Below are 11,971 nucleotides of genomic sequence, written 5' to 3' on the forward strand. Positions count from 1 at the left end.
CAAGTTTTCCACATTTTGTTGTTTCAGACTAATCTTAAAATGAATTCAATTCACTTTTTTTAAAACAGGTTTTTGGAGTGTTTTGTTAATTTATTAAAAAAAACTCACTGTATATATTTATATATAAATAGCCTGTATTTATTTTTTTTCCTGATTTTCATTCAATTCCTGCCTTCTGATTGGTTAACTTGTTGTGTGCTCAGTATGCTTCATGTGCCAGGATACTGCCGGAGGTGATGGATTTTTTGACATCAGCCCTACATGAATAAAATATGTCCAGGCTCAGTATTCCGACTCCATCACAGGTGATTTTTATTCCTGGCTGGGCAGAGAAGGGAAATCCTCCCTGCAATGTCTTATCCAGCCCTTCTTCCTAAGCCCTGTCCTGTTCTCATAAGCCGGGTCCGTGGCCCACTACCAAGGCAGAATCGGGCCTCCGGAACTAATCCGGCCCTGATGTGGCACGGATCCGGTTGCTCAGAGTGTAACAGCGCCAGATCGGGGCCAGATTGAGTCTCATGCTGTGCTCTGTTTAAAGATGGACTCCACAGCCTGCGAAAGGCTCTCTCTCTTTTTTTTTTCAACCGAATGCACTAGCTGTTTATTCATGTCTGTGCCAAGACCTTGCCAACAGAAAAGGCGTCATGAATCCACAATCTGTAGGAAGACAGACGACTGGTGTGGGCACTGCTAGCATCAGTTGACTTTGTCTCATGAAGTCTTTCCATCTCTGTCTACTGTGTTGGGCTGGGTTACACCACTGAGGCTCCCAAGAGGAGCTCGCTAGACCCGGCCGGGAGCTTCTTGTTGACTCTGCTTTATGTTTTGGAGTCAGAGTGAGGCCATAAAAGGGGGTGACAGCAGGCTGCTGAAGGCAAACTGTGCTGTGACACATGGAGGGGGAACATGTCTGCCATCCTCCATCCAGAATAGGTCCCATCCTCAAACGGAATGATGAATTAATCATAAAATAGCCAGGCGCTCGTTCCAAAGGGGGGGGGGGGGGAAGTGTTGTTGAGGGGGTTGGCGGGTATTGGGATGTTAATTTTATTATCAGGATTTTCTCCACCGCCTCCTCGCTGTATATTGCCGGCTTGTTGGAGGGAATTACACGTGTCACTGAGCCAGGAGATCTCCATGCTTAACTGACTGAGTGGGACTTCTCAAGTTCGAGTCCAGCTCCAGATTTCTATTGTTAATTGATCAATTAGTGTCTTCATTGTGTCTCTAGAGTGTTCCTACACCTGAGTCCCCAGTAAAGGGGCATTTGAAAAAAAAAAAAAAACGACAGCCATCTGCTCTTGAGGACGTCTTGCTGTTGACCTAATTAAAGTTGAAATGTGATGGATATATTAGGGGGAATCTCATCTATGTGGAAAATTGCAAACAGTACAATCATCACCATTTTTCCTGCTATCTTTCAAATGTCTGCCTGCTATCTTTCAAAAATACCAATTGTCAGTGGAAGGTAGTTCTTTTATTTTTTGCTTCACTGTAGGGTTACGCACAAGCTGACGCCAGAACCCAGACATCTATTCTCATAGGTCATTAATTGGTCAATTAGCGCCATCAGGGTGTCTCTGGAGGGTTTTCACACCTGTTTCTCATGCGAGGGCAGGGAGGTGGAAAAACACTGGCACTCGTCCCTTGAGGATAAGCACTGGTGACCTCTTTATGTTGCCATAGATACATTTTCATTTTCATCACCTGTCTGGCATGGTCGAGCGCCGGGGAAGGAACACGCTTCAACGCCTCACTTCCTGCCGAGCAGAAACACTGGTTCAATTTGGCGGACTGGTGACGTCCTGTCCACACCACTTACTTCTAACTTTCCTCACTCCAGCAGATATTGCTATGGACTCCATAATGGAGGGGATTCGCTTGAAGTTTTCCTGATTTAAATGTTCCCTGACATTATAAGAGGACACATTTAACTTCTGGGTTGGTTGGAGGAGTGTGTGTGTGTGGGGGGGGGGCTGTGATTGCTGCCGAAGAGGTCAAATTACATTTTTGCCCGATTGAATGTGCAGAGCACTGGAGAGAGATTTCAATTTTGCTCAGATGTTCTCATTACAGAGATGTTGGCTGCCAAAGGGTCTAAGACCTCCTATAATTACAGCTTCAATAGGCAAATTCTCAATTATGACAGAATACCTAATTATTACATCCATACTCAAAATTGCCTTGGTTTTGATGAATGGGCCGCGGCACTCCGATCTGACGGAGCTCAGGGGAGATGCGATGCCTGCTCCGACACTTTATTAAAGCGAAACACTCAAGAATATCAGAGCGAAGATAACTGCTGCCCTCGGACCCCCGAAGGTGCCGTGTGAATGACAAGCTGGGAGGAGAAAACGCCGCCTTGAATGGATACGGTCGAGGAGCAGCCCACCTGCCCAACGGAGAAGGGCACCCTGTGAGGGGAATACAACGCTCCTCATCATCCAGCAGGTGCCTGAGAAACGTGAGAGAGGCTGGTGGAGTGTGCGAGGTGTCTCTCAGTAGATAAACTGCTTTAGCCATAATTCATCCAAAGAACAGTGCATGTCTTTTAAAAGTTGCCAGTGTGTCACGTCAGGGCCCTGACGATAAACACAAGCAGAGCAGAGTTATGCCGGGGGGGTTCTGACTGACTCTTGTGGGAATTTGCATCTTAACCGCTGTGCCAGCTCCCCCAGGACATTCTACCAGTAGGTGGGCGAAGAGAGGGAGAGAGAGAGAGGGAGAGAGTGACGAGTGCTTTGCCGCTCTGGCAAACACAGGAACATGGGACTAGGATGGCCCAGGCAAAAGGGTCATAGAGTCTCTCTCTTTCTCTCTCTCTCTCTCTCTCTCTCTCTCTCTCTCTCTCTCTCTCTCTCTCTCTCTGGTGGCAGCATTTGCATTCTAATCGGCACGGCTGAGATTGGTTGTACCTGTCTGAATCCTAGCGCTTCTCCACTGGGGTGCTGGGAGACAGTGAGGCGAAGCCTGCGTAACCTTGGAGCGGATGGAATGCTAATGGCCTCTGATAGGCCAGGGAAGAGGAGTTGTGTCCTCGGGATGTTGGGAGCAGAGAGAGCGAGAGAGAGAGAGAGAGGACGAGAGAGGGAGAGAGACGGGCCTGTTCCCTTACTGTACCCCACCTCTGACACCATAGTAAAGTACCCTTGAAGAAAAGCCGTAGTACCCACAATGCTCTGGGAGGTCGGCAAGGAGATGGGGCGAGAATGATGTGTGTGTGTGTGTGTGTGTGGGGGGGGGGGGGGGTAGAGAGGGAGGCAGGGATGTGCATGCGCCAGGGCAATTTTCTTCTCTCTTTCGCAAATGATTGCCGTTGTCTTGACAACGGCACACAAAGCGCCCCTGATGAGTGTTGTCCATTAGGTCGCCGCAGTGACAACCGCCCCCACGGGAGCCAATCAAACGCTCTCAAAGGGGGTGATGTCACCTGCGCCGAGCCCTCTACCGCTCTACACTCGTGGGGCTGCAGTGACAGGAGTAATTTAATCCTCTCCCCAATCAACGCAGATAGAGAGACGAGCCGCAAATTAAAGCTGCCGCAATTACTTAGGGCAGAGACGGCAATATTCCCGAAGATGATGCCAGCGGGCCCGTAAAGGTGCCGTGCTCGTGGTGATCAGCACGTGGCTCCTGCATGTGCGTCATGTAATCAGGATAAATGTTGCTGGCCTGTCCTCCCCCTCACAAAGCATTTGGCATACGCTGTTGACATGATAGAGCTGACTATTGCAATCCATGCGGGAACTATGGATCACGGGATCTATGATCTATCTGCGAGGAACAAGACTAACAATACAGCGAAATCTAAAATTGTGCAACAGAATAGGGGACAAAAAGCCATAAAAAAAGAAAAACTGGATTTAAACCAATGTTTCCCTGAAAGATGCGTGGCTGTCCACTAAAATATCCATTTTCTCCCTCTCATCCCCCACTCTTTTTCCCCCTCTCTTCCGCTCACTACACACCCCTTTCCCGTCACACACTGCAGATCTGAGGCCAAATCTCTGATAAAGGGTTTTCGATGGAGAGAAACAGCATTTTCTATCCAACCCTCCATCTCCTGAACCTTTTTACCACTCCCCCGAGTCCCTCCACTCACCTGCAAATGCCTATTGGCATTTCACTGACATCGTCAAATCCAATTAAAAATGCATTTGTGTATCGATTATCATACTGCCTGCAATCGACTGCACACTATGCTTAAATCGGAGGCACGTTTCCGTGTGTCCTGACGGGGATGGAGGGGGTATGGAAGGGTGGGGGGGGGAGGTAGAGAGCCGTACTGGAAGAATTCCCATCCCACACACATACACACACACACACACACACACACACACACACACACGTCTCAGGGCTTCTGTGGATTCCAACACACACGAGCATGCTGATCAGTCATTCAGCTCAGACCTCCAGCCAGCTCTCCACCTGCAGCTTCCTATAAGTCTCAGCATGAGAAGAGCTTGCTACTCAGAACACCCAAATGCCTAACATCTTACCCACTGCAGAGATCTCACACCACAGTCTTGAAGATTTGAGGAGGAGAATAACATCACTTTCTTGTGTGTGTGTTTTCTTTCACTGGGGTCTACAGGGGAAGCGGCGGTGTCAATCATTTAGCCTGTTTGAGCGAGACGGAAAAAAAAAACACCCCACTCTATCCAAAAATGAACCAAACCACAGATCAGTGTCATGTCAGTTACTGTTGAACTGCTTCCCCACTGTAGCTAGCTTGGATAGATAATGGCCAAATAAGCTGTTTTTCTAGAGAGGCTAGCTTTTAAGCCACTTTTTTTATCAACAAGGGTGAGCTAATGGGATTTTTATCTGTGGTCTAACTATATACATTTGTAAGCAAAAGGCTGATTTAGATGATTGTGTACAATCAAATATAATTGCTTTCTGGTATATCTTTAAATTAATTATTTATGAAGTTAAGTGTAATGTTGAGTACTACATAGATGGCATGCCTGCAAATCAGTGTTTCAACACCGAAATCAGATAATCGATAAAGACTTGTGTAGCACACATGGGTCAATAATCCACTGGTGTGTTGAGAAAACCATTAGAGAATAATATTAGAGTTCTTATCTGAACCAGTATAAGAATGCACCTCCCGAGGCTGCTACAGTGATTACATGCTTCGACCAGCAAATCACATCAAATAATTATTAAATAAATGTTTTCAGTGAGAGTCCTCTTTAGTTTGAGCAAATTACCTTTTCTTAGTCTGAAACAGTGGCTGAGCACCTCTAAATAAAAAAATAAAAACAGTTGATGGAAAAGAAAACAGCCGCATGTTTACGGAGTGTAATATTTTTCAGAGGCAGTCCACTGCTCTGCTCGGCGAATGAGGAGGAGGGTGTATTGAATGCGAGTGAATGCGACCGCATTTGTATGCAAAATCGGTGGGACTGTTCTCGCTGCTCAGCCAGGCGTAGTGCCTGTGCATGTAATCGGCCGACCGAATCCTGCCTGGGCCTTTCCGTGTTGCTGCCACTGCTGCTGCTGCTGGGGTGGTGGTGGCTGCGCCGAATGGCTTAGCCGTGTTAGCCAGCGCGCACTAGCCAGCCAGGAGTTGACGCGGTGGTCGGGGTCGGGTGGTGGTGTGGGTGCAGTGGTGCACATGAATGAGCCCGCGTGTTGCTGTGTGTCCACGTTAGCACGGGTCACAACCCCTGGATATCGCCTCTCTCTCACTCTCACTCTCTCTCTCTCTTTCTCGCTCTCCAGGCAGCCTGGCGGAGAGCACTGACTGACTGACTGACTGACTGCCTGCCTGACTGACAGACCTGCCAAAATCACTTTGCCATCACTGCCACCCGGTCTGAGTTGAACACACCTCCTCCTCTGACTCAGAGAGGGGGGTGGACTCCGGAACGCGTCCGCCCCAGATCTGGCTCAGTTGGGTTCCAGCTCTGCTGTCTAGGAGCTCCGTGTCTTTTCTCTTTTCTGTGTCTCTGTCAGAGGGCTTTTGTGTCAGTCACAGATGGCCTGCAAATGAAGTGGCACAGACTGTCTGATGTCTATTGTAAGTTACGTTAAGACAGCCACCCTAAGCTTTCAGGACCCTGCAAGGTACACTCTTGTGTTTATCTGCAGTGCCATTCACAGAACTGTTCGTGCACCTCTGAAAAACAAACATGAGCAGGTTTTCTATCAGCGCACTGGGAGACAAACTTTTGTTGCTTGAGCCAATTAGCACTTCTGGCACGCATGGCACCCCAACAGTGATGAGCATTCTGGGTAGATAAAGACCCTGTGATTCTATATTCTGACTAACCCCAACAGGACAACTCTATTAGTTTCAAAGTCTTGAGAGAATACTTCAATCTCAGTCAGTCCAGACAGTTTTGAAATACAATAATGTATTGCTCCAATCCTGTTTTAAGGATTACCTCCCATATTCCGCGCTGGTGTGTAAAAGGAAACTGCCTTTTGCTGTGAACCTTTGGCTACAACACATTCACGCCTCTGTAGAAAGTCAATTTCACAGGTCCATTTGTCATTACGTTTTGTTGCCAGTGGCAGATCGCACAATCTTGGGGTTCACAGCAGTGTGCTCCACTGTATTTTAACTTCTGAAAAGCGACCCTGTCAGGCCAAGCTTAAACCTCATAGTAAGTGCTTGTGCCTCAGGCATTTGTTTTTGAAGTTCTTTTTGGTAAAATACCGCTTAAAGATGCCTTAAGTGATGGTAGCATTTCTTGCTAAATCCACCAAGCTTAGTTACCTCAGGGGTCCACCCGCCTCCTTCAGTGTTTGGCGGATAATTGGAAGGCTGGACTGCCCATCTTCTCAGCCTCGATTTTTTTTCGTGTTAGTCATCAGAAAGTAAAGCCAGCTAGCTTAAGTTTTCCAGAAGAGTTTGTTTAGAGTAGTTTCCGTGTTGTCTTCGGCCATGACTGGTCTCGGCTGTGATAAAGCATTTAGATGACTTCCTAAAAATGGATTGTTAGCTGTTTTTGCTCCTGTCCATTGCTTTACAGCTCCGAGGGAACCTCCACCCACCCACACACCCAATCACACAGACACACACTCACACAGACTTCTAGCCGAGGGCTTTAACAAGCTACTGGGAGAGACTCCGGCAGTGCAGCAGTGTGCTTGAACATTGATCACCCTGCAGAGCGTCTCTGTCTCTCAGGGAAGCCATTTGTCAAGGTGATAATTTGTTTTGTAGCACAAAAGATTGTGCACCAGGAATAAGAGCTTTCCTCTTTTTTCATTATTTTCTTTCCCTTTTTTTCAGCATTCATTTTAAGACCTGACAGTCCATTACATTCACCCTGTTATAGCCACCGGAATTAGAGTCACAGTCTCTGGCCATGGATTGTTCTTTCTCACTTTCTCTCTCTCTCTCACTCTCTTTCTTTTTTCATTTATTTTGCTATTTCTTTCTCTTCTTGATTTGTTCGCCTTTCTGTCCTTCCTTCCATCACTCTCTGTCTTTCTCCACTGATAGCCGCTGCAATGCTGATGGTTATTGTAACTCGTTAAGACACTAAGGGGGTCATGGTAAGTGGACATGTACTGTACCTTGCTGAGAAAATGAAGGACCACATGACCTCTCACCTCTGACCTCCCTCCTCAAGCCACCATGCGGGCTGTGTCATCTGCTCTCAGCTTCTCTGAGACGAGGAGGTCTCGGAACATTCCGGAATGAGAGTGGTGTAGTGCTCCCATTTGTCGCGGCACCACCGACACACTTCCACCAATTAGAGTGGCCGATGCTGACACGCACCTACCAATTAGAGTGGCCGATGCTGACACGCACCTGGCTCAGGGTTGCGCCCCTTTTGCCGACCGCCATGGATGGAAATGATGCGGCGCGAGGCGGCCCGGCCTTCCTCAAGATGTTGCACATCTAATTAATTTATCTGCCTGAGAGGGTGAGGTGGCCAGCAAATGAATGGCCCGAGTGTGTGTGTGTGTGTGTGTGTGTGTGTGTGTGTGCGGCCGGTCTGGTGTGTTAGAGAGTTTGTGCACGTGTTTCATCTGTTTATAGGAATATTTAAGAATCTGTGTGTATGTTTGGCTGTGTGTGTGTTTGTGTTTAGGCACATACATTTGTGTCTGCAGTATTTATCATGTGTGTGTGTGTGTGTGTTTGTGTGTGTGTGTGTGTGTGTGTGTGTGTGTGTGTGTGTGTATGAAAGAAAGTATTATACACACATTCTGTTGACTCAGCCTGCCATTAGCCGAAGCATCTGTACTGCGTCGTGGCTAGGGGCACATCTCTCTAGCAAGGCTGTGGCTATAGCTGTCTACAGGAGCCTGAGCTTAGTCAGATACGGTCTGTGTCCCCACCACGCATTCCTGAGCCTTCCCTCCCTCTGCATACTGTATCTAGGCTCAGCAGATTTCCTCCTATTTCATAGCATTTTTCTATTATCTTTCACAAATACAAATAACATCTCCACAGACTGCAGTGCACTGGGGAAAAGACACCTTGTAAACCAACAGTCTGGAATAAATTTGGGTTTTCCATTGGGGGGGGAGTTAAATTAGGCTATCTACCCAGCCCCCCTCCTCCCCCACCTCAAACACACACACTCCCAACCCCATAGTGGCGTCATCTGTGGAATACTTTCATCCTCGTACTCCTGCAGTCCCACGCATACGGCAGCCCAGAGCGAGAGCTGCGTCTGTGAGCCGCGGAGCTCTCCCCAGCTTCCCTCTCATCTCCTCTCTCCTCTCTCAGCTCTCTCACAGCTGGAGGTTCCCCTGCAGCCATCTGGGTGTTCTGCTGCTGCTTCCACTCCACTCCACTCCACTCCTCTCATCTCCACTCCAGTGCAGTCCGAGCTCCAACCAACCAGGGGTGGTCCAGGACCCTGCCAGTTGGAGCGTATGGCCCCCGTCATGCCCCAGCGGAGCTCAGCTTCCGCCCTGGACACGGGGTCCTGCACTCACCATCTCGGTCCAGTTAGACGGGAGTCGATGGTGGTGGTGATGAGGCCTGGCGCCAAGTGGAGGGAGTGTGTGTGTGTGTCTGTGTGTCTGTGTGTGTGTGTGTTGGGGGGGGGCACAGGTCCGAGATCCCAAATCTGCATTCCGGGGGGAAAGGGGGGGGCTACCTCCCTGGGCTTTTGTCTGCCACCTGCTAAGTGGGTCAGCTCTTGCATTACTTTGTGCTGGGGCTGGAGCCAGAATCGAGACACAGGCAGCTAGTACACAGAATACATGAGCAAGCGCGCAGCCATCCATATACACACACATAGCTCTGCCAGACAGCTGCATTGGCCATGCTCACACATTCACACCTCTGTTGTCCACCACAGTCCTCTCTCTCGTTTCCTCTTTTTTGCTCTCACACACACACACATGCTCTCTCCTGTTTGTTTTCATTACTCCTTCAATGTTTCTAGTGCTGCACAGGGTGGCTGGATATATATACATGTGATTGTAAGTGTGTCTGTGGGTGGGTGTTTTGATGTTTGTGCATATGCTGTGCTATGTGCCTCTTGTGTGTGTGAATGTGTGTGTGTCTATATTTGATAAATGAGTTTCTTCCTGCGGCTCACTCACGCTGCGCAAGTCATCTTGAATAAAACACACCAGTGCATACACACGGACGGAATAATTAACGGTGATAGATAATACTAACAACACAAGGTGACACGCTCGGAACCTGCGAGAGGCGCGCCACATTTCTGGAGACGCTGGCGCCATGCTAACGAGGTTCTCGCCGTTAATGAGCGTCTCTGCGACTCAAATTCACACTGACACGCTTAATTGCCGCTGCTGCCCAAGCTGCTCACGATCCGGCGCGCTGCGTGCCGCATGGCACCTTGTTCTGCCTCTCCATCTCCGCCGGAGTGTCCCCTCCATACAAGGCATGAGAAGGGGAAAAAACTCCGAACTCAATCGCTCATGTGAAGTTAAGATGACAGGACTCGTGGTTATTGCCAAATGGATTTGATGCAGAGGCTCCTTAGTTATTATTCCTAAGGAGAGGTGTGGGTGTGTGTTTGGGGGATGAGGGTGGGGGGAGCAGGTGATTGAGCGAGAGCGTCCCAGAGGAAGAGGACAAAGACTAAGAGAGCCGAGGAGAGAGAGGAAGAGAAAGGGAATCGGAGTAGAGACTGTAAATACCAACGGACAGTCAAGAGCATAGATGCCTCCTATAAAGGGGGGTGTGAGGGGTTCATAGAAAGAAGAGGATACACATTTAAGTGGGAATCAGGTTTGATCTCAGGATATAGTGGCTAATATTGCTGTATAAATACATAGTGTTTGCCCCGTGTGAATATTTCTAAGCTGGCGAGAAAAACGACAGACCTAGAAGACTACTAAAGACCTGTTATAGGTACCAGTGAGCAAAAATAAAAGCCCAGAGAACATGATGGAGAGATACAGTAGCGGAGGGGTGTGATGGGTTTTAGAGGGGGGGGGGGTGACTCATGACGGAGAGAGATATATGTGCGGAGTGGGTTCTGACTATTAAACATTCAACCCTCACCTCAGGGAACTGCTAACCACCGGTAAAGCGCGTTACATCACAAAACTGCCCGAACCGAAATTTCCCTCTCTCATTTTATTACAAACCACAATAAAAGTTGCGCGTGAATCACAATCAATTGAGTTTGATTGTTAAAGAGGCCAAGCAAACGCTTCTTATGTATTAGCCACGTGGTGATCATGTGGTTAAACAAATGAACAACATATCTACAACATGCCATATTACACTATGCCTTATAATTCGTTTTCCACCACAACCATTCTACGCCATAAAGTTGTCCACAAAGCAAGGCACCCTGCGGTCTGGGATGAGATACCGCGAATACTGAAATAGCGAAAGAATACCGCAGAACCTGCTAACAGACACTTACTGTATGTTGGAGCTGTTCCAGTACACGGCGTGGCGGTCGCTCCCGTGCGCCATCGGGAAGTTCATCCAACTAAGCGTTAGCAGACAGAGGGAAAACGTTGCGAGAGCCATAATCCTCGGTTCCGCGCCTTCCCCTCGCTCTCACAACCTTCTGCGCTTTCTGACCCACCGTCCAGGAAAGAGACTGACTTTTACAACATCTCGAGAGCTCGTTAAACCCCGTGAAACAGTTACCAGCGACTCCTCAGGCACGGCGGAAGCGAGTGGGATCTCTACGTCTTCTTGCACACCAATTCCATCGCTTTCACTCTTAACCCGGCATCCTCCAGACGCCGACCTGATTTTTTTTACCGATGTGGTCGTGTAGTTCAACGTGTAAATATTCGCTTACTCATTGAATGAAAACTGTAACACTCCGGTGATTTTATACATAAGAACAGGCGCTACAGTGCCACAGTGTGCACCTTCCTTTCGGGCGTTGCGCGTATTCTAACAAAGGAGTGACTTGCCAGACTTTTGTCCCAGCTGAAAGGGTCAGTTTACTAAAATGAGAGTAGTTGAAAATGTCTTGAGTGTGGTGCTGGACGGTCCGTCGCACACTTTTGGTATTTCTATCTCCACCGGTGACCACCTCTCGCAGCGCATCCTCGCGCTTTGCTCTCGCCTTCCGTGATAGACAGCCTGTGCTCGCGCTGTCAGCAGTCCCGCCTCCGCCACTTTCTTCTCGCTGTGTGTGTGTGTGTGTGTGTGTGTGCGTTATAACGATGGACTAAGAGGAAAGTTCTGAATGTTATTTAAATGTATCTCACATGTTTTTTTTTTTACATTTGATATTGTGTTCATTAATATATCTGTTGACAGAAAGTAGAAACGCTTAACAATACACACTTTATGCGCCAACGTAAACTAATGAACTAATTCATGTAGTATATAAGTATATATATATAAGTATATTGGAATCCCACGGAAATTTTGAAATGTAGGTTTACATTACGGATTGCTATAACGTAGCATGACAGTCCTCATAGTGTAAATTGTCCTTTTATTAAATGCTCATGATAAATCACTCCAATTGTCATACATTATTGTCAAGTGATTTCCATGTCAAAGGGTTAGAAGAGGCTTTAATTAGGCTGA

At 47.9% G+C, this 11,971-nt stretch overlaps 1 protein-coding gene across 2 annotated transcripts in view; it reads right to left on the reverse strand.

Moving 5' to 3' along the window:
- Positions 1–11,720, reverse strand: part of efna3a (ephrin-A3a) — a 74,341-nt gene extending 62,621 nt beyond the window's left edge. The window contains exon 1 of one of the 2 annotated variants that reach the window (XM_012828895.3): positions 10,836–11,720. In XM_012828895.3, the coding sequence (XP_012684349.2) occupies positions 10,836–10,945 (110 nt within the window). In that variant the 5' untranslated portion in view covers positions 10,946–11,720. The remainder of the gene's footprint in view (positions 1–10,835) is intronic. The other variant, XM_031585873.2, reaches the window with a different exon arrangement.
- Positions 11,721–11,971: the final 251 nt, after the last annotated feature.

Source organism: Clupea harengus, chromosome 19, assembly GCF_900700415.2.
Source record: "Clupea harengus chromosome 19, Ch_v2.0.2, whole genome shotgun sequence".
Lineage (NCBI taxonomy): Eukaryota > Metazoa > Chordata > Actinopteri > Clupeiformes > Clupeidae > Clupea > Clupea harengus.